At 38.0% G+C, this 24097-nt stretch overlaps 1 protein-coding gene across 3 annotated transcripts; it reads left to right on the plus strand.

Moving 5' to 3' along the window:
• Positions 1–603: 603 nt before the first annotated feature.
• On the plus strand, positions 604–23254 carry TUBGCP5 (tubulin gamma complex component 5). 3 transcript variants are annotated; one of them, XM_068182657.1, is made up of 24 exons: positions 604–799; positions 3277–3330; positions 3415–3523; positions 5520–5616; positions 6209–6319; positions 6878–6957; positions 7440–7575; positions 9129–9246; positions 10694–10783; positions 11478–11571; positions 11882–12128; positions 12241–12443; positions 13115–13230; positions 14540–14808; positions 15701–15899; positions 17068–17256; positions 17812–17994; positions 18254–18338; positions 18442–18562; positions 19240–19418; positions 20146–20271; positions 20817–20905; positions 21996–22096; positions 23205–23254. In XM_068182657.1, exons 1-24 carry the CDS (start codon positions 639–641, stop codon positions 23249–23251), a joined length of 3204 nt encoding a protein of 1067 aa, XP_068038758.1. In that variant the 5' UTR covers positions 604–638; the 3' UTR covers positions 23252–23254. The 3 variants fall into 3 exon arrangements, with proteins under 3 accessions (XP_068038758.1, XP_068038759.1, XP_068038760.1); XM_068182658.1 differs by lacking the exon at positions 6209–6319; XM_068182659.1 differs by lacking the exons at positions 604–799; positions 3415–3523; positions 6209–6319 and having other exon boundaries at positions 3272–3330.
• The last annotated feature ends 843 nt before the right edge of the window (positions 23255–24097 follow it).

Consider the following 24097-nt stretch of genomic DNA (forward strand, 5'->3'; position numbering starts at 1 on the left):
ATATTGAAATGGCAGGCCAGGGAGGTGGTGGAGTCACCGTCCCGAAGGCGTTTAAGGAACGGCTGGGCACGGCGCTTAGCGGCGGTGTTTGCTCACAGCTTGGGCTCGGTGAGCTCAGAAGGCTCTTCCAACCGAGCGAGCCTGTAATCAACCGGTAATTGCCCGCTGCTGACCCCGGGTGATTACGGGGACGTTTCGGAAGACAGGAGTCATTTCCGTGACACAGGGAAGCCGAAGCAGTCGGGCTGGAACGATCCCGCCAGGCCCCGCTCCCCCGCTCCCGCCGGAGCCCTCACGACCGCGGCCGCCCGCCCCTCCGCCACGCGCATGCGCGGCGCAGGGCAGCCTCGCGAGAGGAGCGGGCGGCGGCGGCGGCGGCGGCGGCGGCGGCGGCGGGTGCCCGGTGTGCGCCCGGTGTGCGCCGGCGGGGGGTGCCCGGTGTGCGCCCGGTGTGCGCCGGCGGGGGGTGCCCGGTGTGCGCCCGGTGTGCGCCCGGTGTGCGCCGGCGGGGGGTGCCCGGTGTGCGCCCGGTGTGCGCCCGGTGTGCGCCCGGTGTGCGCCGGCGGGGGGTGCCCGGTGTGCGCCCGGTGTGCGCCCGCGGTGCGGGCCCCGCGTCCCCCTGCCCCCGCCCCCGGGCCATGGCGGCGCCGCCGGCCTCGCCCGGCCCCCGCGGCCGCTTCGAGCGGGAGCAGGACCGCGCCGTCCGCGCGCTGGTGCGCCGCGTCACCAGCCTGGCCGAGGAGGAGCTGGGCGGAGAGCGCTTCCAGGCGGCGCTCAGTTTCGCCTGGTCCAACTTCAGGTCAGCGGGAGCGTGGAGAGGGTCCCGGCGCCGGCCGCGGGGTGTGGGACGGGGCCGCGGCCCGCCGGGCTCGCCGTGCGCCCCGTGTGGGGAAGCGCCGCGTACGAGTCTCTGCCGCAGGATCAGTGGCTGCTGCTCCGGCGCGTTTGGATCTTGGTCTTTTAGGGATTTTCTCCTGCTGTGCTAGAAGGTGCCTTTCAGCGTGTTCGTTTAGCCGCCCAAAACTTGGTTGGATACACAACCGTTATGGTTGTGTATCAAGAGCAGGCGAGGAGGATCCCGGCTAAGAATGCTGTGCTGCTTGTGTGAAAGGTTATCAGTCTGCAGGAAGAGAACGTGTTTGGTGTTATTTAGACTTGTCAGAAACGTGGTTGCTCTTCATTAATTTGTAATACCGAGTAGCCCTTCAGACTGCCACCTAAAATGCCCTTACTCAGGTTTCACACGCAGTTTTCATTTGCCGCAGTTACTGTTCCAGTCTGTTCTGCCCGCTTGAGTTGGGCTCGGTGATCCTTGTGGGTCCCTTCCAGCTCAGAATATTCTGTGGAAGCTGTGAAACCCTGACACGATGTATTTCCAATTCCCCGTACCATCACTAACTGCTGCCCCTTTGAAATCCTATGCAGTTAGTAGCTAATCCGTGCAAAATCAATGCTACTTTACATTTTTCATGCTGATTAAATGCATTTTTGGGGGAGCAGTAGCATAACTGCATTGCATCTATTAATCCTAACTACTAATAGGCTCAAATAAAATGATTTTAACATGCAAATCTCACCCTCAGTTTTGGTCAGCTACGTGCTTGTATAGCTGTGTGCTCTTTTAGACTGGGGAATTGTTGGGGTTTAATTTTGATTTTTTACATGTCAGGGAAACAGAGGGGGTGATGCAAAGTGAACAAGGAACTTTTGACAGGGAGGGTTGGGAAGAGGAAGGTTTTTTTCATGCCAGAATTGTTGTCCAAGGAATGCGCATGGAGCATCATCAGCCTGAAATTTTCTAGTATTATGTTTACAAACAGTGAGACCTCAGGTTGTAGCAGAAACTATCCTTAGTTTCGAGTTTGTGAAACTTGTCATTTGTATTGTTAGATTTGGTGATGTTTCTGTGCTGTAGTTTTTTGATCCACCTATTGATTTCCCTGCAGCACTCTAATCCTATTCTATTCATGATGTTCCCAACTGGCCTAAAAAAATGATATTTTTTTGCATGTATGTTAGTCATTAATTAAAGCTTTGAGTAAGAGACTAAAGAATTTTCACTAGTAACTTCCCTGCAGCTTGATTTTTCTTTTCAGGACAGAGTCTTGGTTTGATTTTTTATTGTCTTTTTTGTGTGATATTCTAAATCTTCCAGTTCTTATACCTACCACCATTTTGAATTGATGAGTTCCTATGTAAGCTAATGTGCTGTAATAAATTCGATATTTTCTTAAACCTAAATGCCACCTACTTATTCAGAGCTATATTTTATCATGCTCTTATTCCAAATCCTTATATACTGTTGAAATCAGGCTAACATGTCTGTAGTTAAGAAAGTATTTTTTTATTTTCTTTAACATGGGCCTATCTTCATCCTGAAGTGCTACTTATTAAAAAATCCTTGCTAGCTGCCTTAGAGTTTCACTTTCTAGTTCATTACTTTGGCATTGAGGTGATTTCATGTATCTTTTGAATTTCAGTCTATTTAGCTTAACTGTTGCTCATGATTGGGATGCAGCAGTTTTCATTTCTGTCTGTCGTCATGAGAATATTATCACTTTCTGTCACCTGTTGCTGGAAACATTGGTTTGGTTTTGAGGGCACGTAGAGTATCTTGACCTTGTGCTCAGTGTTGTCACATCTTATTCCCTGTCTTTTAATGTCTGTATCTGAAGAACCTCTTCATAGACTAATTTAGTCTCCAAAGTCCATTTTACCTTTCACGAGTTCCTGTTTTGTCCCTATACATATGTAGACACCTTTGTTGGTATATCTGTCTTATTTTTGATCAAGCTCTCTTTTCACTTAGACACTCTCCCTTATCCCTTATAAAAAGGAGTTTCTTTTGGGTTTAGAGGCCTTCCCATGTGGGTGTTTGGTTTGCCTATGCCTGTGATGCAGATCCCAGATAATTTTGTGCCTTTGACACCAATGCCTTTGACAACATAATTCTTGATCTTCTTGATCTACCTGACTTAGCAGACAGCATACTTTAATTGCTTAGTTTGCTGGTACAGTAGTAATTTTCCATTCAGCTTAGAGTGCTGGTTAGATGGAACCTGCATTCAATTTTTTCTACTTTTCAGGCCAATTATATTTAATCCTTCTTGAGCTAAGAGATGCCAAGATTGAATTGTATTGATACTTAATGCTGTTGCTAAATTAAATGTGCATTATTAAACTAGTAATATTGTCTTCATATATGTAAATCAGCTTTATTTTCTTCCTTACTTCAGCTTCCTTTTAAACATATTCTAATACAGATTTCTTACACAGATTTCACCGTTTTCTTGATGTGAACAGTCATAAAGTAGAGAGAACAATAGAAGGGTAAGTTTTATATCTATATATTAATAATGCATTGGTTATATATATATTTTTAAAAAGCCTTCTTGATACTATTTGTGTTATTAGAATACATGAAAAATTGGTAATTCATTCTGACCTTGGAAAAGCTGCAAGCTGGAAAAGACTAACAGAAAAATTTCTGAACTTGCCACTCCCAAGTACTGAAGAAACAAAGGTATGTACGTTGCAATTTCCTTGTTCTTTTTTTCCATCCCTCTTGCATTTACACCGACAATGGGAGCTTCGGTTGTAATGTGTTGGAAATTTCAGATGACTTAATAGTGGGCTTTGGAGTTGCTGTTCAGGTAATGGATTTCCAGAAATGGAAATTTATCTTCTCAGAGTTTCAGCACATGGAGTTTCATGACTTAAAGTACACAATCTCATTGCAGAGCAGGTGTTTTAAAGTCAGCATTGTACAAGTGCTGTAGCTGGAGTCTAGGTGAATCTGGATTCCTGTCTGTACTAAAATAAGAATGGACCGAGAATTTCTTATTTGCCAATTTTTTTTTAACTTTAAGTAATCCATCTAGGTGTTTTGATTTTTACGGTTTTCAGTTGGAGTGCTTCTCTTCTGTAGCTTCCACATTGAGACTGTTGGGTGTATTTCACCATTGATACACTTCGTATCAAACCAGTTGAGGATATGGAGTGGATGAATATGGTGAAAGTTGTCTCAGTTTTCTTTCCAGTGTGGCAGTGTAATAATGAATTGATCTTAGAAAGTTTCTCTTGTTGGTAGATTTAAGCTTCTGATTTAAGAGGTGGTGCTCCATATAATGGTGTTATTTAATAGGCTCATGTGTTCTGAGTTGCGGTCTGATTTTACTTCTCATTGAACTGACATTTATCTTTCTTTGCATGTTCTAGGTTCCTTTTAATTTGTGGGGAAAACCCAGGAGCCCTTAATGCCTTACACCTTTTCAGTTACTATACTATAGTCTCTAGATTTTTGAAAATGTACTGATAGTAGTGCTTGCTTTGAGATTTGAATGAAATTAAAACCAACCAAACCAAATACCCAAGCAAGCACTTAATGTTCCAAGTATCCTAAGATTATTATTATTTCCTTTTGTTTTTAAAAATGCAACTGGGGTGTGGCTGGGCATAGATTAATCTCATATTTGGGAAGGTAAATGGCATTTAGTTTTTAGCAGTGACACATAACTGGTAAAATTAATTATTTATTAGTTTCTATGACTGGTAAGTGGAACACTAGCTCACACATGTCATTCTGCCAATGACCTACTGGTTTTCTTTGACAAAATCAGTAATGTTTGGTAGGAACATGTTATAATCCTTGTATAGTAGGTGAGTATCATGCTGCTTTATCAGGAATTTGAATTATTTTTTCTAAAATGCAACTGGAACTCATTCCAAAACAGCTTTGTGTGTTTATGATTGTGTGAAAGTGTATAAGGGTTTAGACAGCAGAATGTCTAGGTGTGAAATGGTGGCTGAAGATCTTTGTAAAGTTACAATGTGGCCAAAGAAAAATATTTTTGTAGTAAGAAATGGTTGTACATTGGTAAACAGATTTTAGGGAATGGATAATAATACAAATCTCTGGACCATACCAATGTTGGCAGAGTATTCTAACCTGACTGAAGGCCTCTGTTTCACAACTGCAATATTAGAGTTAAAGATTCATCCTTAATGATTTGTGTAGATTTTCAGATCTTAGAAGATAATGTGAACATTATATTAAAATGTAGTGATTGTAGCTAACTTCATTTTAGCCTCTGTGTGAAATAATTGGCCATGTGAAAAGGGAAGCTAAGACTTGGTTTCCAGCAGACCCATTACCTGTGCCCTTCCAGTTCATCCACATTTATGTGGCTGTCCATTATCCCTTGTCCTGAGGTGACTTCTTACTTTCACAGTACTTGCATCTTTTCCATATTCTCTGATTATTGGCTCAGTAAGAGGCAGCATATGCTGTGGCTATCCTATGCTATCCTTTTGAAGGATTTGTATACTGATTGGTTAATTAATAGGCAGAAGAAAATGGATAACATTCAATGACATGTTGCATGTGTTATATTTGTAATTCAGGACTGGGGAATGGGAGCTAATGGGGAACATTCCTGCAGATAATAGACTGACTTAGTTACTAAGCAAAATCTTTTAGACCACCTACAGGCTTACTTTTTTTCTAATGTGTTTTAAAGACAGATACACACTATTCCATACTGTCTCTTCTGTTGTGTTTGTCTGATTCGCCCTCCAACACCACCTATGTGGAAAAACCAAGAGTCAAAGAAGTGGGTAAGTTTACAAGATGTTTATATGGCTAATGAAAGATACAATCTCCAATGCAATCTGATAAGGACATTTTTCCTTTCCGTTTTATTATCTCCTTCACTTCATATTGCTTTATTGGTTGTCTTTATAATTTATACATTTAAAATAGCTTGCACATCTTTCCTACCCCTGTTTATGTTGCATCACTTAATTCAGTTTTCCAGCCACTGAAGTACCTTGGGAACTCTCTTTGACTTGTACCACTATCACAAACAAACGTTCTCCACCTGTTCAGCAGTGCTTACATGCTCAAAGACAGACAGTGGATTTCTATCCTGAGTCTCTGTCTTACACTTCAATATTAGTCCTCTTGAAAAAGTTTTGGTGATGTAAATTCCTACGTTTCCTACATAATCAAGGAAAGGGAGATACATTTGAAGGGTCCCAGAGGGAGATCCCAGCTGCCTGCTTTCTAAAGTGGGACTTTTTCACTCAGTGCCTGAAAATGAGGCTTGTGCTTAAGTTTGAGTGGATACCATCCCGCATTTGTTTACAGTGTTGTATGATAGACTGGAGAATATTTCAGACTAACCTAAAGAAAATCTTGCATCTCAAGATTCCTTTTTGAATGATCTCTGCACATTCCCTCGGCGGTGTTTTGAATGCACTTTCAGCCCATTCCAGGAATGTGAATATGAAGAAGTTATCTCAAACAACACTAATTACAGTTGAGTAAGCTTCACGTTTAAGATATCATATGTTGTAAGTGTGATTGTTACTTTGAAAGTATCTCACATCGCATCATGGATATGTAGTGTCTTTTTGGAGAGTAAGACAGTTCTTGGTTTATGTTGTTTACAGTCTGGGATCCTCGTGCATATTTAAATGATACATTTAGAATGTTTCCATTGAGCTAAATGGGACCTCCTAGTCACAATAAATGGTGTGTTGCATTCTTGCATGTTTTTCCAGGATTGAAGTGTAGGGTAGTGTAACATTATATAGTTAAAATTGCGGATGGCACGCTGTGTTGCATATTTTAAGTGTATAAGCAATAAAGTTGAGAATTAATAAGGGATATACATGGTTGAGACGTCACAATTTATGTCATGTTGAAAGTGCATAACCTTGTTAATGGAACAGTGATGTAACCTTAAGTGGAAGGGAATGTCTTTTGTTTTAGCTATAGAGTATCAAGATAATTTTAACTTGGGAAGTGTTTCTAGAGGAAAGGAAAGTCAGAGTTATGTGGTACTTACTATTTTTGTATTTATATTTCTCTTAGAAAAGGAAGAAGAATTTGATTGGGGAAAGTATTTGATGGAAGGAGAAGAAATTTACTTTGGCCCAGGCGTAGATACACCAGTAAGTAATTTCTTAAGGTAAAAACCCCAACTGTATAAACAGGTTTGACGTGTGTTAGAGACCTGATTGAGATGTCCTAGTTTGTATGTTCTGCATGTTGATTCTTGCAGGATTCCCCAGTACTCTGCTCAATACCATGAAATAAAACAGAACCAAGCAGAATAACAGTAATACAAATACTCTTGTTTTTCACAATGTTTTGACTTAGTCCTGCAATTAAACTGTCTGCTTCTGCTGACCCTTGCTTCCACCTAATCAGAGCTTGCTGCAGTTCTGTGATCTTTTCCAGATCTCTCATTTGCTGGTTATTAATGTCGTGTACAACTAAAATCATTCTCTGTTAGACAGTTATATTAGTCCTAGTCCTGAATTTACTTTATAGTGTAAAAAAGAAGAGTTAATATTTGGCTTGAATAGGAGCCGAATTTAAATGTGTCTGCTATGTTGTACTGAAGTGTCCTGGGGTTTGTTGCACTTCATAGGATTGGTCTGGAGAAAGTGAAGAGGAAGAAGACACTCAGCCCTTGAGTAGAGAGGACTCAGGTATTCAGGTAGACAGGACACCTTTAGAAGACCAAGATCCAAATAAGAAGACAGTACCTAATGCTTCCTGGAAAGGTTAGAATAAGCTGTAATTCTTCTGATATATGTACTAAAATGTAGCAAGGTAATGCAGCTTTTTTTATTATTCTTTAGTGAGGTATTGTGTTACAGATCTATAATTGTAATGTTAGATGCATGTTACTGTTCATTACTGATGGAGTTTTTTTACACTAAAGAAACAATATGGAAAGCTTGATCTGGTTTCTGTTAGTGCTAATGGAGAAGAATTCTGTTCATTCCTGTGGAAATGTACATGAATATTCCAATATAGAAATGAAAACTTAGAGTTAGTGCAGCATGTCTTTGTATGGATATAATGTAATTTTTTATTATTAGGCATCAGAATGCTGAAACAAAATTAATTTTCCAGCAGAAATAGTTGGCTCATTTCCAGGTATGAAATGTTTCTGAAAAAAAGAAAGATTTGTTTAGTTAAAACACTAGTGGCTTTCTTTTGAATAGCTTCAGGGAGTAATAAATGTAGCTGTATTATTTTTCATAAAATATTGTGGGGTACAGTTTACCTGGCACATGACAGCTGCATAGTATATTTATTATGTAAGCAGTAGCTATCTAACTGGGGTTAGGTAAAATTCTGTTGACAATCACATTTTAGAAAAGTCTGTTTTAGAAAATGTACTAAATGCCTAATAAAAAGGAATTTAGTTATAAAGTTGATGACATTTGGCAGTTTATTTTTTAAGTCAGCCTGGTTTTATATATAGCATTTGAGGATTGCCTGAGAGAGAAGCACATTTTTTTGAGAAAAAATTGGAAACCATGTTATACTTCAAGCTTAGAGAATCATATATCCTGAGCTGGAAGGGACCCTCAAGGATCATCAAAGTCCCACTCCTGGTCCTGCACAGGATCATCCCCAAGAGTCACACCATGTGCCTTACAGTGTTGTCCAAACACTTCTTGAACGCTGTCAGGCTGGTGCTATCACCACTTCCCTGGGGAGCCTGTTCCAGTGCCCAGTACTCACCCCTTTAGGTGAAGAACTTTTTCCTAATATCCAACCTAAACATCCCCTGAAACAGCTTCAGGCCATTGCCTCAGGCCCTGTCACTGGTCACCAGAGAGAAGAGATCAGTATCTGTTCCTGCACTTCCCTTCATGAGGATGCAGTGGACCATGGTGAGGTCTCCTGTCTTCTCCGGACTGAACGGACCAACTGACCACAGCTGCTCCTCATGCAGCTTCCCCTCTTGGGCTGGCACTGTGTTTGTAGCTCTCCTTTGGACACTCTTGTGGCTCTTTCCTACATTGTGGCACCCAAAACCTTGCTCACAGTACCCAGGTGAGGCCTCACTGGTGCTGAGCTTATTTTTTAGGACTTTTGCAACATTTGGGAAATGTGGCATTTCTGTGTAAATTAGTTTGTGCGCAGTGGTATTAAAATTCCCAGTGCGGTAAAGTGTAAATGGTTGTAAATGGCAATTCATTTGGAAAGATCTGTGATTCTGCAGCTGAGTGAATAGGCTTATTATTAACTTCTTCCTGTGTTTTGTAAGCATTTCCTTCATAAATAAAACCACCTTGCTGCCTGTCACATGTTTTCACAGTGGGTGAGCCTGATGCCCGCAGCTGGCTGGAGCAGCACGTAGTTCCTCAGTACTGGACAGGAAGGGCTCCTCGCTTTTCACATAGTTTGCACTTGCATTCCAACCTGGCTGCAGTCTGGTAAGAAAACAATATAACTTACATATTCCTTCCTGGCATACAATGCTTTTTAGCCTCTTTAAGCCTCTTTACTGTTGGAAGCATAGATATTATAGCTACTATAGCAATATATATCTAGATACTATAGCAATTCACTTAAGAACAGAATTAAAGGGGTACAAACGAATAAGGTGAACAAATGAGCTGCTTTTTCTGTTAATAGGTTCTTATCCTTTTATTTAGTTTTTATTAAGTTTCTTGTGTCAGAGAGGGGGAATTTCATTTTTCAAAGATGTGAATCTTACTGTTGAATTTTGTTTGGCTTGACCCTTATGAAAGCCTCTGAGGACCTAATATAGGTGGGGTGTAAGTGGTCCTGGAAGTGAGGAGTCTCCTAATGTTCAAATTTTTAAAATGTTTTTCGTGCCTCCCTTACAAAGTTAAACATAAATTTTGTGTGGGGGAGGAGCTTAAAACAGTATATTGCTATAATCTGCCATGGCCTTGGAAAGAAAATGAGAATTAAAAATAAAAAGGAGTCTTAATTTTTTCTGTCCCAAATTTTAATGTATCAGTAATGAAGTTCTTTAGACTTGCCCTTGGTTTTCTTAATTTAATGAATTTTTTAAATGAAGGAGTTATTTTAATATAAGGTGGTTGTCTAGCCAGTTATGAAACTCAATTTGCAATGAATATTGGAAGATGGATAGCATGAATAAAGCAATGCTGCTACTGCTGCAGTGTTGTTAGGGAGATGTATGTTTTACATATATGTATGATATATAACTGGTATTACTTAATTTGAACTTCTTGATTTTGAGTGTGACTGCATAACTTTTGCCACTGATGATATTGATGAGTAAAAATACTAAAAATATAAATAATCATTCTATACTTTGCTGAAATATGAAAAGGTACTGAGGAGGGTTTACAAAGAACTGCATAAGACAGGATCATAAGAGAAAATTCTTAGATGGCTATGAGAGTTACCACTTCTTAAGTAAACTTGTGAGCTAAAGAGAGAATTTTCTTACATGCGATAGAGAAATTGGTGTTTTACTTTTTAGCTTAGTATTTTTTCTAGAAAGTAATGATAAGTTTTCACAGCACTGAATGAGAAATAACGGAATAGAAATAACTGAATAATTAAAAGAAAACCCCAAACCTACAACCTCCCTCACCCTCCCACTCCTGAAATAGTGGAAATGCAATACTTCAGGCATTTGCTACTTAATTTCTTGTCTGTGTAAGATAAGATGATATTTGGGTGTTTTCCACAGTGTCTTGCTTAGCAATATGAAAATGAACTGTGCTTTTTTATGTACTTAAAATGTCCCCATGCACATTGAATCTGCTCAGATGTGAGCAGAACAAAGCTAAGCCTAAAGATTATTGCTTCATTCTTACTTTCAGGTGATTCAGCTGTTATTTCAGCCATTACATTGTTTTCATTTCCTTTTTTTCTAAGGGACCACCATTTGTACACCAGTGATCCTTTGTACGTGCCGGAAGAGAGGACACTGGTCACAGAAACTCAGGTTATACGAGAAACTCTTTGGTAAGTGCAGCATCACAAAGCTTGCATTTTAACTTCTAGTGTTTCTCTCAAGGAAATGAGAGGGCTGCCTTTGAAGATGTCCAAAGAAGGAATCATTACTGAGCTTTTAATTTACACTGTCTCTGACGGTGAAGATGCTGCGTGTGTGTTAACCATTCACATTTGAGGCACTGAAACAGGTTGTCCAGAGAAGTTGTGGATGCCCCATCCCTGGCAGGTTGGGTGCAACTCTGAGCAACCTGGTCTGGTGACAGGGGGTCACTTCATGGCCTGAAGCCTGGAACTAGATGATCTTTAAGGTTCCTTCCGTTCTGTGATTCATGAAGAAGAAGGTAGCTTACTACTTTTTTTTGGTATTGATTATTCAAGTCTACTTGTTAAAAAGAATTAATTTGTTCTTATCTTGTCCCTATAGATTTATAAAACAGTGTCCAGTTTCAGAAAGCAGGTTGTCACCCTATATCTGGAAATCATCTCAACTGGAAAGAAACTTCAGGAAATATTTACTTCATGCCAGTGTTCAATTGTTTTTGTTCTGGCAACAGCTTACAGTATCAATAGCATTGTACTTGATCTGTGGTCTCCTGTTACTCAAAGAAAATAAACTTTTAGGCAAGGGAGAGATAGTTCTTTTATTAATTACATATAAGTTCATTAAGGGAGAAAATTACTACTCTTTTTGTTTCTTTTCAAGGCTACTTTCAGGAGTGAAAAAGCTTTTTATATTTCAGCTGAATGATGGAAAAGTGACTGTGCGGAATGATATTATTGTAACTCATTTAACCCATGTAAGTTGTTTCTGAATCTCAGAGGAATATGTCATTAGAAATATATAATTTGTGGGAATAGGAAATTAAACTGCTTGTGGAAATTTCTACAAATTTTCTGCATATATCTACAGTTTTGTTTTGTCTAAACAGCATCTGGCTTAATAAAACTGAATGGGCTGTTCCAGTATCTGAGAATGTGATGAAGCAATAGCAATTGCAGAATTTTATAACATTTTAATTCATAAAAATAATATTGTAATTCAAGTTTTAGCCTTTATGAAATACAGTTTTTGTTAGATGATTCTAAAGGGCTTTTTTTTTTTTTTAGAATTGCCTGAGATCTGTATTGGAGCAGATAGCAGCATATGGTCAAGTTGTATTTAGACTACAGAAGTTTATTGATGAAGTGATGGGACACAGCCCAGAAAACATAATGCATGGAACAGTTTCCACTCCAAAGAAGACTACTGAAGCCCCATTCAGAACCTACCAAGCTTTTATGTGGGCTTTGTATAAATATTTCATTAGCTTTAAAGAAGAACTTACTGAAATTGAAAAATGCATAATCAATAAAGGTACAGTGCAAGGGAAGTTTTACATGAGGGGGATACACAAATAACACTGACAAAAATTGCATTTCTGTTCTGTTATTTTATGCATCTTGGGTTTTTTTTTTTTTATTTCCAGATAAAACAGTCACACTTTCAATAGTAGTAGATAAGTTGTCTCCCAGACTGGCACAGCTGAAGGTACTTCACAAGGTGTTCAGCACAGGAATAGCAGAAGTGCCACCTGACACTAGAAATGTTGTACGAGCATCTCATCTGCTTAATACCCTCTACAAAGCTATTCTTGAATATGACAGTGTTGGAGAGGCATCTGAGCAAACGGTAGGGGAAATAATTCCTTCCTTAACAGAACAACACACTAGACCTAACTAAATTAGTTACTAGATTTAGTAACTAATGCATTGTTTTTTGACATGAGTTCACTCAACCTGGACGAGAATGGATTTATGAGAAGATAAAGAGCAGTGTTTCTTGAGGACCCAGGGGAAGGACTTCTGGAAAATCAGAGGCCAGGAAGCTGTTTTGAAAGAGGGAACTTTGGAATAGCTTTCCCTCCTATTTCTACAACTGCATAATTCAGTTAATGCTGAAATATGGGGGTTTGGATTTTTACAGTAATTTGATTATAAGTTACTGTAAAAATTGAAAATGTAGTTTATGTCATTATATCCTTTTGTTTTCCTGATTTTGATGTTATGAATCCACAGAGTGTTTTATGACTATCCCTTACTGTTTCAGAGATGTTAGAGTAAAAAAATGCTGTTGGGATTTGTGATGACAAGGGTAACAAGGGGAACCATGAACAATACAGGTTTCCATTAAAAAAAACCTGCAATTTTTATTTTAACATTTTATCTTTAAAATCCTTAAGTGTAGTTATGTATATGTTACAAACTGATTGCACAATTAAGAGATTAGACTTCACCATATTGCTTTCAATGCTTGGTATAAAAACTTTCAGCCAGTTATTTTCTTTTTTCCTTTAAATTCAGGTATCGCTTTTGTTCTCTCTCTGGGTTGAAACTGTGAGACCATACTTACAGACAGTGGATGAGTGGATAGTCCATGGTAATTTGTTTGATCCTGCAAAGGAATTTATTATTCAGAGGTAGGGATGCCTGATATAAGACTCATATAATGCTGTGCAGGTAAACCTGTTGTAGAACCTAGGGTCATGGGTAACAGTAAAAGTAGGTTTTCACATTTATTATTTTGCTTAAGAAATAATTTCTTAATCATACTTAATCATAACTTATCTCAAACTTCCCTTCAGGGAAATTACATAGATATGGATCTCTACCACATATTGTTGTAGAGTAGAGATCAATTATTTTGGGTTTTTTCCATCTATAGTAAATAATGAGCAGGCTGACTCGGAGTGTACTGCCTTTTTTTAAAAGCAATTAACCATTTTTCAAACCCAAGACATTTGCAAAAATTACAAAATTCACTTTAAAATTCTTCTATTAATCTTAAGTTGTTATGAATAAAGTGCTGTTTGGAATTTAAATGCTCATTGCTTTTGACTTGTGGTAAAGTTAATATGGTGTCTTGAATTACATGCGCATACCTTAAACATTACTTGAGCTGTTAATTTTTGTTCTGTTGCTATGCTACATTTTGTTGGTCCCTTTTTTGACAGCTTGGAGTGGAAAGTGAATATAGAAATTAAAGTTCTGGCTTGTAATTACAAATCAATTTTCCCTATCTGCCAAACTTAATTGAACCTGTGTCTGTTAACACATATTGAGGTGAGCATGAAGTAAGACAACAGCTCTAGCAGTACTAATAATTCCTTAGTAGCAGAGATCCTTAGCATCCCTATTATGTCCTCTTTTTGTGGTTCTGTAATTGTGTTTTCAGTGCTGCCAACAGTGCTGATCTCAACTTACATTTATGCTTCATTTTAGTGACCTAATTTTAATTATCTAATTTAGGTTTTTCCATCTGACTTCAAAGACCAGACTGAGTATCTGATTTAAACAACAAAAGACTCCAAAGTGAACTACAAATTGAGTTTCACCTACTCTAGAAGTTTTCGGCTTTCCTAGTAGTACTTGCTTCAGTTTGAGGTTTTAAATAAGTCGGCAAGTCGGTTGCTCATCATTTTGGCACTAAGGATGCATGCCACTTTGAATAGTTAATATCCTGGACAAATTTAATTATAATTGCTCTAGTTGACTTGCTGTTGAGGTTTATTTGGTTGTACAGTTGTTTTATCTCCCATGAGCTAGTTGTTTATCCTTTTCCTAGATAGTTTGCAAGTAGGGATGAGCTAATTTTACACAGTTTTACAAAATGCTTCATTACTGTTCTAAGAGAAAGGCAAAGCACAGAACAAAGAGGATACATATCCTCTAGTAATGAAGTTTCCTTTTGGAAAGGAAAATACTCAAGAGCTTTTTATATCTTCACAGAAACAAAAACGTTCCAGTTAATCACAGAGATTTTTGGTATGCTACCTACACATTATACAGTGTGTCAGAAAAGACAGAGAATGAAGAGAAGATGAGTGATAATGCCAGTGCCAGTTCTGGCAGTGATCAGGCTCCTTCTAGCAGACAGCACACAATGGTTTCTTTTCTGAAACCTGTGCTAAAGCAAATTATCATGGCTGGAAAATCCATGCAGCTGTTGAAGAACCTTCAGTGCAAAGACGGTTCTCCCCAGCAGGCTGCATCAAGAGGTGAGACGTCAGTTTGTACGCCATTGTGCCGTAGGCTGTCTAACAGTACGGGTGTATTTTTGGTAATGGGCTTACCCTGGCTTTAGAATAATATAACACTCTCTTGAATGCCAGTGTTGTGGTTGGTAACTTCAGGTCTGATGGAAAACACTCTTCCAATGCAAAAAAGGGAAAAGATCAAAGTGAATAAAGTTGAGAGTTCCATGTTCTTTTAATTGCTTTAAGTTTTTCTCAAACTTCTGTTCATATGCTTACAAAACATTTTTTTTGTTATGATACAAAATCAGCTTGTATATTCTAATAGTAAAATCGGTGGTTTTTATTAAATAATTGTTTTCCATTACTCAGTGGTTGAGTAATCTAAGATAGCATGTGGAGTTTTTTTTTTTAAAGCTTACTCATAAGTTGATCAAAGATGTTTGGATATCTAGGATGTTCATCTTGAATTATTGCAAAACATAATACAACATTATAACTAATGTTGGGTTTGGGGTTTTTTCTTTTTTTTTTTTTAAGATACTATAATTTTTTTTGTTTTGCTGCTTCTTCATGTTTAAAAGTAGAGGTAGTTAAATTATTTTGGAGACTTACTTCAGTACGTACTGAAAGATTGTCAGGTGCTAAAAATTAATTGCCTTTGCACCTGAAGTAGGAAGTTCTTTAGCAATCTCAAAAATATTTCATATTTCAGATACCCCTTCTGCAGTGCATTTGACCGTATGCCTGATGTAAGGCATTGGGCTAGTCTTATACTTTTAAATATGTATTTGAGGGTATTTTGGTTTCTGAATAGTGGTCTAAATGTAGCATTTGAAAAGTTGGCTTGTGACTATTTGACTGTGGAGTTCTTTTAGTTCAGATGATGTTTTGTCCAATGTGTTGCCCAATTCAGATGCTGAACGGAAGAGTTTATATACACTGTTCTTGGAATCAGTACAGTCTCGCTTGCGGCACGGGGAGGAGTCTGTTCCAGACATTATTACAGAACAGCAGGCCACAAAGCAGAGCCTGATAAAGATGCAGTCCATAGCAGAAAGACACTTGGAACTGGATGATGTCCATGACCCACTGCTGGCTATTAATTTTGCCAGGTAAATGAATGATCTTCCTGCTGTGTTGTTGAAAGCAATATTCAGCCTGGTGACGTTTGGTAGATCACATTTTCATTGCTGCTGCTACTGAAAACAGGCAAGTTCAGAATAAAGACGAGCACTAACAATCAGTGACACAAGCTAAATAGAAACTCTGCTTGTGCATGGTTAAAGAAAAACAAAATCAGTGAAGAATGTGCTACTTGCAATTGGTAGCATAGAAAATTGGAGTAGTCTTTATCTTTGCAGGCTTTTAGCAAATAAGTGGTTTAATAGTGAATGCCATTGTAAAATCTGAACTTTTCAATGAGTTTCCTTGGTTTTTGTACACAATGTCCTTGATTTGCACCACGTATATTCTTAGAAGAATGCAGCTTCAGTTTTGCTGTGCTTAAATCATTTAAATGTAAAAGTCTTCCAAAATTCATGTTACTTGCATAAAAATTCTTAAGTCTTCATAGTGAGGGAAGTCCTATAGGGAGTATAAATGTGTTGGAAATTAGCGGGAAGGATAAACTCTGAAAATCGTATTATGTGATTACAAATAAGAAAATAGCTATTTATGTTTTTACTAAATACTAACGGTGTATTTACATGTTTTAAAAATGACATTAAAAAAGAGGAACTTGTTTTAAAGAAATCATAGGTAGGACTTGGTTTCCCTTGTTTATTGGGACTATTCTAGTTGTCAAAATAACTACATTAGTTCAATATCTAGCTCATTCAGGCTATTCAGGCAATAGCTACTATGAGCTGGCTTCCTCTTAGAGTGGTTACAACTGGCAACTAGCTTTTTACAAAGTATTATGACAATTTGATGCTTTCTTTGTAAAAACAATCAAACTTACTGAATGTGTAGCACAGACACTTTCTTCCCATCATATAATATTATAGATAAGATGTTTTTCAGGAGTATGCCTTAAGCAGTTACGTGATTGTAGAATGCTGTCCTCTGTGGTATTCTCATGTCTGGTGATACACAAACAGTATGATGGATCACTTTATCGGCTGGATACATGCTCTGCTTATAATCAGCTTTTATTACCCCTGCACCATATATTTCAGAGCAGAGGACCCAATTGATTAAAGTCCTTGAAGGTGTGACATTGTTTTATGCCTTGTGTGAATAATGAACCTTCTTCCCTAAGTGTCTTGTTTTATTTTGAAGATTGTATTTGGAACAGAGTGACTTTCATGAGAAGTTTACTGGTGGGGATGTCTGTGTGGATAGATCCTCTGAATCCGTGACCTGCCAGACTTTCGAGCTGACTCTGAGGTCTTGTCTTTATCCTCACATAGACAAGCAATACTTGGAATGCTGTGGTAATTTGATGCAAACTTTGAAGAAGGATTATAGGTAAGAAAGTAGATTTCTTTTTCCTTGACTTTGTTTTTTTTATTACCAGTGGTATGTCATCACTAAAAGAAGCAATTCCATGTTGTGTTTGTACTTCAGTTTGATAAACAGCTGTGAAGTCATTAAGGAGAAAAGGTATCATGTCTGACACGATAGACTCTTGAGTGAAAACTTGGTCTAGCTTGAATCAAAGCAAAGCTGTCATTTGTCATCAGTGGATGTTTGGTGGGGATATTATTTCCAACAGTATTTCTTAGTAGTGTTGTCATTTAAAATTCATTTTACGGAGAGGGATAGGATTTCCAAACTCCGCTATGTCTGAGAATTACCTAGTCTCTAAGATAACTTCCACTGAAGTTAGTGGAGCTGTTAAAGCTTACAGGGGAAAAAAGTCCTTGGTTAAACGAAGGATTCACTGTAGACTTTGTTATGTTTGTATTCAATACTGAGTTTTTGCTGTGAAGAGTTTTTAAGATTTTTATTTCTGTAACAGTTGTGTTTTGTATTCACCTGTATGATGAGACTCAGGAAATGTTATATGTGTCTTCGGTTCAGGCTTGTGGAATATTTGCAGGCAATGCGAAATTTTTTCTTACTTGAAGCTGGAGATACCATGTATGACTTCTATACATCTATTTTTGACAAAATTAGAGAAAAGGAAACTTGGCAGAATGTTGCTTTCTTAAATGTTCACCTACAAGAAGCAGTTGGACAACGCTATCCAGAGGACAGTGCAAGGTGAAGTCCAAAACATGCTTGGGTTACGTTTCTTTCACAGTTAACTGTATTAATGTACTTAACTTGCATAGCACAATATTAATTATTGTGTACTCATTAAAATTATGTGTTTTAATGAAGTTTTGAGCTGTTGTCCTCTTTCCTACCCAAGTCCTCCAGATTAAATCAGACAGTTAATGGTTAGCAGTGAGAAATAGAAATTAGTGAAACTAATTACTCATTTATTCTCACCAATTACATCACTTGTTTCCTTGCATAGGTTGTCAATATCGTTTGAAAGTGGTGATACAGCAAAGAAGAAACTCCCCGTCCACACCTTAGATGGTTTGACATTGAGTTACAAGGTAGTGAGTTAAAATGGCTGCGGTTCTTACTCTAGAACACATTTGAAATGTTGTATGAAAGTGACTTATACTTTCTATCTTTATTTTCCTCTCCTCCTGCTAGGTTCCTTGGCCTGTGGATATAGTTATAAGCTTAGAATGCCAAAAAATTTACAATCAAGTTTTTCTGCTCTTACTGCAAATAAAGTGGGCCAAATATAGTCTAGATGTTCTACGATTTGATGGTAAGATGCTCCTTCAATGAAAGATACTCTGTTTTGTGGTCTAAGAATATGCTTAGTCTTCTGCTTTCTGCAGCAAGTAGTATAAACTAGTTAGAATTTAGATTCATTCTAGAAAATAATAGTCTGGTGTCACAAATTATGTGTATTAAGCTGGGTGTGTCTTTCACGTCTTTTCAGCCTCGGGGACAGCGCCATTCATGCATTCCCTTTGTCTCTGATTCAAGTCTAGTTAGTTATATTGGAAACTTGCTACTTCATTCTACAGACTTTGCTGTTGAAAGAAAGTTTGTCTACCACACCCTAATGTTTATGCATAGTCTTTTTATGAGTAATACCTTGCAGGCAAATGAAGAAAACAAGATGAAAAAAAATACTCTATTTGAGATTGAAAAACAGTAAGCTGTTGGGGATTATGGAAAGATATTTTAGTATTTCCTTCACTAAGTTAATGTTTATACTCTTCCTGTCCCGTGTAAAGTGGATATAGACTTCATGTCTTAGAAAAATAAATTATAAAGTTGATGGGTTCATCTATATTTTGAACATCAGCTAAGTAATTATCTTCCTAATAGTATGTGTTTTTTTACTGTTTAAACTTCATCAGTATGACTTTTTGTTTAAGTCTTTTCCCAAAAAGCACAACAGTCTTACTTTTTTTTTTTTTTCTTTTTTAAAAGAATTAGTCTCTGCTGCAGAAAACTCACAGGTCAAGGAAGAAACTTCATTAGAACAAGGAACACTTCCTGTATTTGGACCACAAAAAGAAAGTATAAAACAACAAATACATCGCATGTTCCTCTTAAGAGTGAAACTTATGCATTTTGTCAACAGCCTGCACAACTACATCATGACTAGGGTTTGTCTTATATCACAATTTCATTTATATTAGGAGCTTGTAACTGGAGATAAAGTATTCATTTTCCTTTAAAACCTAAAAAGCTCTCTCAGACAAAAAGCAAAATGTAAATATAATGTCCTTTCTGCACATATTTCAGTTTCAATTTGGCCATTTAAAATCAGTAATTCTAAAAATGCTTTAGAAGTTCTACATGCATATGGTTGATCTTTGGGTGTTACTGATTCTTTTGTCTGTTTCTCCAAGTTCTGGATGACTTAAGCACACTGATGTAAGATGAGGTTTCTGTAAGCTGTAACTTAAGAGCTATTATACTTCTAAGAATATTACAACAGTTATTTTAGTTAGATGGATTCTTCTCAAAAATCTCTAATACACAGTGTATACATGACTTTCCAAATACAAAGGCAGTGCCTGTACATACATATCTGCTCTGCCTTTTTTGCTTTTAATAAAACTAGTATATGGTCCAGTTCAGCCTCTGAGGATAGTCGTTGTGCCCTTGTGTAGTGGCAGTATATCTATTTTTCTGAGGAATGTTGCTGTGTAGTTATGAGAAGAGCTTTGAATTTTTGCTATTGATGGTAATTTGGAAGCTAATCCTAAAATTTGAGAGGGAAGAGCAAATGAAACATGCAATTTCAGGCTCTTTAAAAATATATTGGAAGAGAGTCATAATCACTTGTGTACAGCATTGAATTTAATAACTTTGGTCTTTTTTTTTAAGATTCTCCACAGTACTGGTTTGGAGTTTCAGCATCAGGTAGAAGAAGCCAAAGATTTAGATCAATTGATAAAGATTCATTACCGATATCTATCTACGATTCATGATCGCTGCTTATTGAGGGAAAAGGTGGGTGAAAAATTAGTATATTTGATGTATTAAGTTATCAGGACAAGAAAGTAGTTGTGTACTAATTATGCAGTCTGTTTTGCAATATACTAAGCAATATATAGGTACTCTTGAGGAAGTGGTAGTTTTTCACACTGAGATGCAGTTTCTCTTGCTGTTCTCAGCTCAATTCTATCAAGGAAAGAGGATAAAATTGAATTCTTTATATTGGGTATATTGGTATTTATTTATAACCGAGGCTTGTTAATGTTAGGAGGATTATACATAGTGGTATGGCAGGAAATGGAGGTATCTGGATAGCTTTGTAACCTCTTATCCTACATACTGTCTGTGCAAAATCCACATCCAAAGTCAGCTGGGAAATGAATTGGAGAACAAATAGAAACATCTTCACTTTGGAAGAATCACATTGTACTTAGGAGATTGTTTTTACAGGTCAGATTAAGTGGCATGTGAAACCTTTGTATTGCAGTGTAATAATTAAAATTATTATGCTTAACAATTTCTGACTTCCTCACTTGCTCCTTGTGTTTTAATTCTTTTAGGTGAGCTTTGTGAAGGAAGCTATAATGAAAGTGTTAAATTTAGTACTGATGTTTGCAGACCGTTGGCAAGCTGGTTTAGGCGCTTGGAAGTAAGTACACATACCTAAAATTCTACATGGTCGTAATTTTGCAGCTCTGAGTGTGATTTTTTTGCAGCCCAGAACTGCACCTCCAGGTGAGGCTGCCCCAATGCTGAATACAGTGGGACAGTCACCTCCTTTGTCCATCTGGCTGTGCTGTGTTTGATGGCACCCCAGGATGGCGTTTGCCCTCCTGGCTGCCGGGGCATCCTCCCTGCTCACTCCTGTTGAGTTCTTGTTAACCAGCACCCTCAGATCCCTTTTTGCAGCCAGTTTTTCCCCCATTTATACTTCTGCTTGTGCAGCCTGCTGCTTGAAGGATGAATGATACTGGGCAAGTCTCCAAGGCTTTGTCAAACACTCAGAAGTTGATGTATGGTCCTGAAGCCAGCTGGTGTGGACTGGCTTACTTCGTATTTTTCAAGACTAATTTTCTTTGGCACAGATGCTACCTAAAACTTAGATCCCACTCTCCTGTGACATTAGGAAGTTGCTGTTTTTGGAGTGTTTTTCTCATTCAGAGTGTCAGAAATAATTTGTGAATGCTGTTGATAAAGACTGAAACTCAGGCCATGAGGTTGCATGCTCTTGCATGTGGCAGGAAAAAGTCATAGCTGCTGTCATCTGTGTCTTCTTGGGGGAGGGGAAAAAGGAAAGGAGTGACTGTTGTGAACTATGTCTTCTTCCTTGACTGGTGAGTGCTGGCTGACAGAGTCCAAATTGGAATTCAAGTGATTGCCAGATAGTAAAGTAGTGTGGGTGTCCCTGTTTGACTAACTGTGTAGATCCCCAAGGACCTCCAAAGCAGTAAGGACCCGGAAAGGCTCTCTTGCTTACAAACCTGTGTAGGAATGATAAGTGTCAGAATCACACTGCTCCTCCAAGTCACTGCAGAGATTTCTAAAATGATGACAAAATTATTAATGCCCCTTTGTTGCTCAGATGCTCCTATCAAAATTGCCTTTGTTTTTTAGAAGTAGCATATGGATTGTAAGTTCAAGCCAGAATTCTATGTAATTTACTGTGAAATTTTGGTCATATTTTGAAGATAATATAGGGGCTGGTCTGTTAAGCATTCCTCCGTTAAACTGTTTTGTAGGATGGAATCCATAGAGAAGATGGAATCTGATTTTAAAAACTGTCACATGTTTCTTGTAACTGTTCTCAACAAAGCTGTCTGTCGAGGCTCTTTTCCCCATCGTAAGTACATGAGGCTTTTCACATACCTGCTTACACAAGTTTGCTAGGAATGTGTTTATGTTTTAATCTGTTCTAATGTTTGTTGGCACATTTTAAATAATCTCATTTTGTGAATTATGCGCAGAGGGACACCAAGACTTAGCCTCTTACTAAGTTAAAGTCATTCTTTTTTTTAGAGTATTTGTGCCAAGCTTTTCCATGACAGCTATCTTCAGTTTATCTGTTTACTTGATGAGGGGAAGGTCTGTAGCCCAGCAAGTGACAAGCAGTTTTCTAAACTAATGAAACTAAGTTCTGGGGGCATAGAAGAGCATTCTTTTTGTTGATATTGGGAATGACAGCTGTGATATATCTTGAACAGATAGGATTTTAGTGTTACGGTGCCTCAGCTGCAACTGCACTGGGCTCTTGGCTCTGCTCATCTGTTGTAAGTTATTTCCTTGGCAGTAGAAACAGCAGAGGATGATATATCTATGCTTCTACTTAAAAGCTGGTATGAGCTTAAATTGTTAATCAGTGCCAGTTTGAGTTAGGAGGGCGAGTGCTCGGTGAGGTTGTGGGGCATCAGGGTTAGCTGGGACGCAGATGGGTGATCTCACAGGTTTCTACACCACCTGTAGATGTGCCATGGGGACATGACTTAGTGGTGGACTGGGCAGTCTTAGGTTAATGTTTGGACTTGATTATTTTAAAGGGTCTTTCCCAACCTATAGCCTGTGTTTAAAACGGGCAATATTTACCATCACTGCTACTCACAGTGAGTACACTACAAGAGCTTGTCTCCAGAACCATCCTTGAGAATGGTTTGGTGTATATCAACCTCCACAACTTCTTTTTTATGTACAACAGTATTTCAGACAAAGGAGCTAATTTCTTTCCAGTTGTTACCACGTGAAAGAACTAATGGGTAGCTGATGATGAGTGTGGTGAAATATTATCTAAGCTGTCAGAGACTTACAAAATGTGGTACTGTCTTGAAGTCCTAAAGTATTACAATTTAGAAAGTAAACGGGTATCCTCTTAAAGGACAGAACTGAATATTGCAATAAATGTTTGCAGAGTCCTGCAAATGCAAATATTAACTACATTTTTGTGGTTTGTTTCACAGTGGAATCTTTAGCTTTGTCACTGATGGCTGGCATGGAACAAAGTTAACACCCACTTGCACTGAATTAAGGAAGAACTGATAACAGGATTTATGTTGAAATTCCATGTTAAAGAACCGTAAGCATTTTGCACTCCAGTTTAAAATGTATATAGCTAAATGTTGCCTGTGTTTGGAGCTGTGTAAAATATTTTAATATGTAAATAATGTACAGGTATTTAAGTGTGTTGGTTTGTATAGGCTTCAACATCAAAAAACTTGTATAATGTCAATTTCATTCCTTGTAAACAATCTTACCTGAAAATTAAATATATTTCATGCTGAAAAGAGGAACTTTTTTCCCATTAATTATGAGTAATTGATGGTTTACTTTTTCCATTAATTTTTCAGCTGTGAATAGGTCACAGGGCAGTGTGGAGTAGTGTGACTCAAACCTTGGTGTTTAGAAGGTTGGTTAAATTAATTTTTGGCCTTTTTTTCCCTTTGCATAAAGGCTAAGAACCATTACTTAATGGTTCTTAAGAAATCTTTAAGAAAACTGCTATAGGAAGCTGATGTAAAAAATACAAGATTAATTTATCAAAATGGATTATAGCAGAGCATAAACCACCAGTACTTTTTATGTTAAATGTTAAATGCTTGCTAATTTTAGTGGTAACTGTGGTCAGTTTAAGTAGGATTAAGATGAAAGTGTGTAATGTATTAGTTTTAATGATTGGATTGTTGAGATGTTTCAAAGGTGGTCAGATATGATTTGACCTTTATCCTTCTTCTAAGCCTTTTGCAAGCAAACGTTTACATCTAATAGCTAATCTCCTGTAAAGCAGTAGGCTGTGGTACAGAGCGTACATTTCTGGACAAGAAAATGCGAGTAAATCTTGTTCTGCACGAGATGA

The sequence above is a fragment of the Anomalospiza imberbis genome, chromosome 2 (genome assembly GCF_031753505.1).
Source record: "Anomalospiza imberbis isolate Cuckoo-Finch-1a 21T00152 chromosome 2, ASM3175350v1, whole genome shotgun sequence".
NCBI lineage: Eukaryota > Metazoa > Chordata > Aves > Passeriformes > Viduidae > Anomalospiza > Anomalospiza imberbis.